Below are 3,038 nucleotides of genomic sequence, written 5' to 3'. Positions count from 1 at the left end.
CCTCCTTGGAATCGACTTCTCATCAACCAGCCTGTTGGCACCAAGACCGATCCCAGAACAACTGACCTTCCAAAGACCCTGAATATTAATTCATTCTCATCACAGACATAAAATGTCTACTTAATGTTAGCCTTCTACCTCCACTCTTTTTACATCTCAGCTAACATATCATCCTGCCTTGGCCTTTGTCTCCTCAGAGTTCCAAGGTTCCACTGAAAATATTTTTAACATGCTCATCTTTCTCCACACACGTTTTCTTTTTTCTTTTTTTTAATTTTTATTTACTTTTGAAAGAGAGCAAGAGACAAAGTGCGAGCAGGGGAGGGGAGGGGCAGAGAGAGAGGGAGACACAGAATGTGAAGCAGGCTCCAGGCTCTGAGCTGTCAGCACAGAGCCCAATGCGGGGCTCGAACCCATGAACCGTGAGATCATGACCTGAGCTGAAGTCGGATGCTTAACTGACTGAGCCACCCAGGCGCCCCAACACGCATGTTTTCTAATTTCAAACTACTACTGTTCTCTAAGAATGTGAGACACAATATTCACAACCTGGTTGTCATTGTCCTTAACAATGAAAACCTAATTTTACCTCCAGCTTCACCTCAGGACACTTGCATTATGTTACAGCGATGCGGAACCCTCTGCCCTGAATTCCTCTAAGGAACACTCCACAGGTATTCCTCTTACAGGCACAACTAGTCTTACGATCACATGGCCAGTAAATCCCAAGGAAATTTGATATGTCACATTAAAAATTATACATCCAGGGTGCCTGGCTGGCTCTGTGGGTTAAGCGCCCGACTCTTGACTTTGGCTCAGGTCATGACCTCATGGTTCATTAGATTGATCCTGAGTTGGGGGTCTGTGCTGACAGCACAAAGCCTGCTTGGATTTCTCGCTCTCCCTCTCTCTCTCTTTGTCCCTCCGCCATTCATGCTCTATCTCTCTCAAAATAAATAAATAAGCATTTTTAAAAAATTATACACCCAAAGACATTTCCAGTAACTCTACGTTATTTCAGGACCGTTTTATTTATTGGACTCTGAATTTCTCCACGACCAGCATTAATAAAATGTAATTACATGAGTACTTACATAATTATTACATAGGATTTCATTTACAATGGCTGTTATTTACTCCTTATTGTAGCAGAATCTCTGTCTTATTCAAAACTCTATAAAATAAGACTGACTGGGGCGACTTGGTGGCTCACTTGGTTAAACATCTGACTCTTGGTTTGGGCTTGGGTTATGATCTCACAGTTTCGTGAGTTTGAGCCCTACATCGGACTCTGCACTGACAGTGCAGAACCTGCTTGGGATTCTCTCTCTCCCCTCTCTCTTTCTCTGTCCCTCCCCCACTTGCTCTGTCTCTTTCTCTCTCAAAATAAATAAACTTAAAAAATTTTTTTAATAAAATAAGACTATTTTACTGAAGATTTCTTGAAAGATGAGTATAACAAGTGGCTGAACACTGGGGTGCCTGGGTGGCTCAGTCAGTTGAGCATCTGACTTCAGATCAGGTCATGATCTCACGGTTCATGGGTTCAAGCCCCATGTTGGGCTCTGTGCTGACAGCTCAGAGCCTAGAGCCTGCTTCACATTCTGTGTCTCACTTTCTCTCTCATGCTGTCTGTCTCTCTCAAAAACAAATGAACATTAAAAAAAAAAAAAGATGTGGCTGAACACAGTGCAAACCAGACAATTTATATTTCTCTGATGAGACGAGGGAAGTGTGTATTTCTTCCCATGCACACAGAGAAGAATCTGGATACACAGTGGTTGTGACTCAGGAGAATAAAGGGGCAGGCAGTTGGGAAACCTGAATTGATTAGGGCGGAGGTGGTCATCAGCCACCAGCAGGTCTTATAAAAAACAGAAAAATAAATGTAAATAATGGAGGAGAAGGTGTAAAAAGATACAAAGGTGCTCACCAGGACAAGGATACTTTGAGTGGCTCTGATCTCAGGGGAGGACGTAGGGGGCACTTTGGTTCTATGAATGTATTGGACCTGATGCCTGTGCCTGTGCAGGATGGAAACCATGAACACACTGGTCCAAGTTATGAGCCCCAAGCACAAAACATCATGGACAGATATCAACAACATATATAGGAAGTCTGTGTGTTTGTCTTGCAGTTTAGAAGTACAGTATCCAAAGTCCATAGTTCTTGAAGTGTTTCTGCTGTTCCATTTGTCAGTCACATACACAGGAACCATAATATGGAGTATTATGTTCAGAGTCCAGCAGAGGATATTTGAGGGGCCAATGTATTGGGAAGCTTTCCCTTTAAGCATTGCCCACCTGGAGCCCCAGGGACTGATGGTGATGGCTTGGAAGACACTCAAGAGGCAGGTGGTGTCGATGGACATACCCCGGGCCACTCTGTGAACAAAGAAAACAACTTTGCATCCAAAGTCACTGAGAAAAGATTTCAGCTCAAAAGCTGCCATGGTCTCTGGGATTCCTCGAGAGAGAATCACCAAGGAGTTGATTAAAGTCAAGTGCCTGAGAATCAAGCCTGTGGACTTTGCCCCGTATCCCCTGAGGTAATGGGATGTAAAATGGTGGAAGAGCCAGAAGTTTCCCAGGATTCCAACAACTATCTGGAATAAGAAGATCACAGCAAATTTCACATCTGTTGAGGCCATTCTGTCATTTTCCAGGGTTCAGAATTCGCATTCACAAAGAGAAGACTCTTTGTGAAACAAGAGTTGTGGGCTAATGGTTCGTGGAAAATAAATTTAAAATTCTCCACGTGCTACTACTTTTCTCTGAGAATTTCTTTCAAATGCACACGTTTTCTTTGATTCAAAGATTTCCAAGTTCAGGGGCGCATGGGTAGCTCAGTCAGATAGCGTCCGACTTCGGCTCAGGTCATGTTCTCGTGGTTCGTGAGTTCAAGCCCTGAGTCAGGCTCTGTGCTAACAGCTCAGAATCTGGAGCCTGCTTTGGATTCTGTGTCTCCCAATCTCTGCCCCTCTCCTTCTTGTGCTCTGTCTCTCTTCCTTTCAAAATAAATAAACATTAAAAAAACAC

General features: G+C 43.5%; 1 protein-coding gene across 1 annotated transcript; it reads right to left on the bottom strand.

Moving 5' to 3' along the window:
• Positions 1-1,705: 1,705 nt before the first annotated feature.
• LOC109259291 (vomeronasal type-1 receptor 2) lies at positions 1,706-2,650 on the bottom strand. The gene has a single exon (XM_019436806.2). The coding sequence runs from the start codon at positions 2,648-2,650 to the stop codon at positions 1,706-1,708; it is 945 nt and encodes a 314-aa protein (XP_019292351.2).
• Positions 2,651-3,038: the final 388 nt, after the last annotated feature.

This window comes from Panthera pardus, unplaced genomic scaffold (genome assembly GCF_024362965.1).
Source record: "Panthera pardus isolate Hobbes unplaced genomic scaffold, ASM2436296v1 HiC_scaffold_18, whole genome shotgun sequence".
NCBI lineage: Eukaryota > Metazoa > Chordata > Mammalia > Carnivora > Felidae > Panthera > Panthera pardus.
The sequence above is the reverse complement of the archived record's forward strand: the minus strand, read 5'-3'. Positions and strand labels throughout refer to the sequence as shown.

Excerpts from the sequence above, each read along its gene's own strand:
- LOC109259291 (XM_019436806.2), bottom strand. The coding sequence starts at position 2,650 with ATGGCCTCAACAGATGTGAAATTTGCTGTGATCTTCTTATTCCAGATA.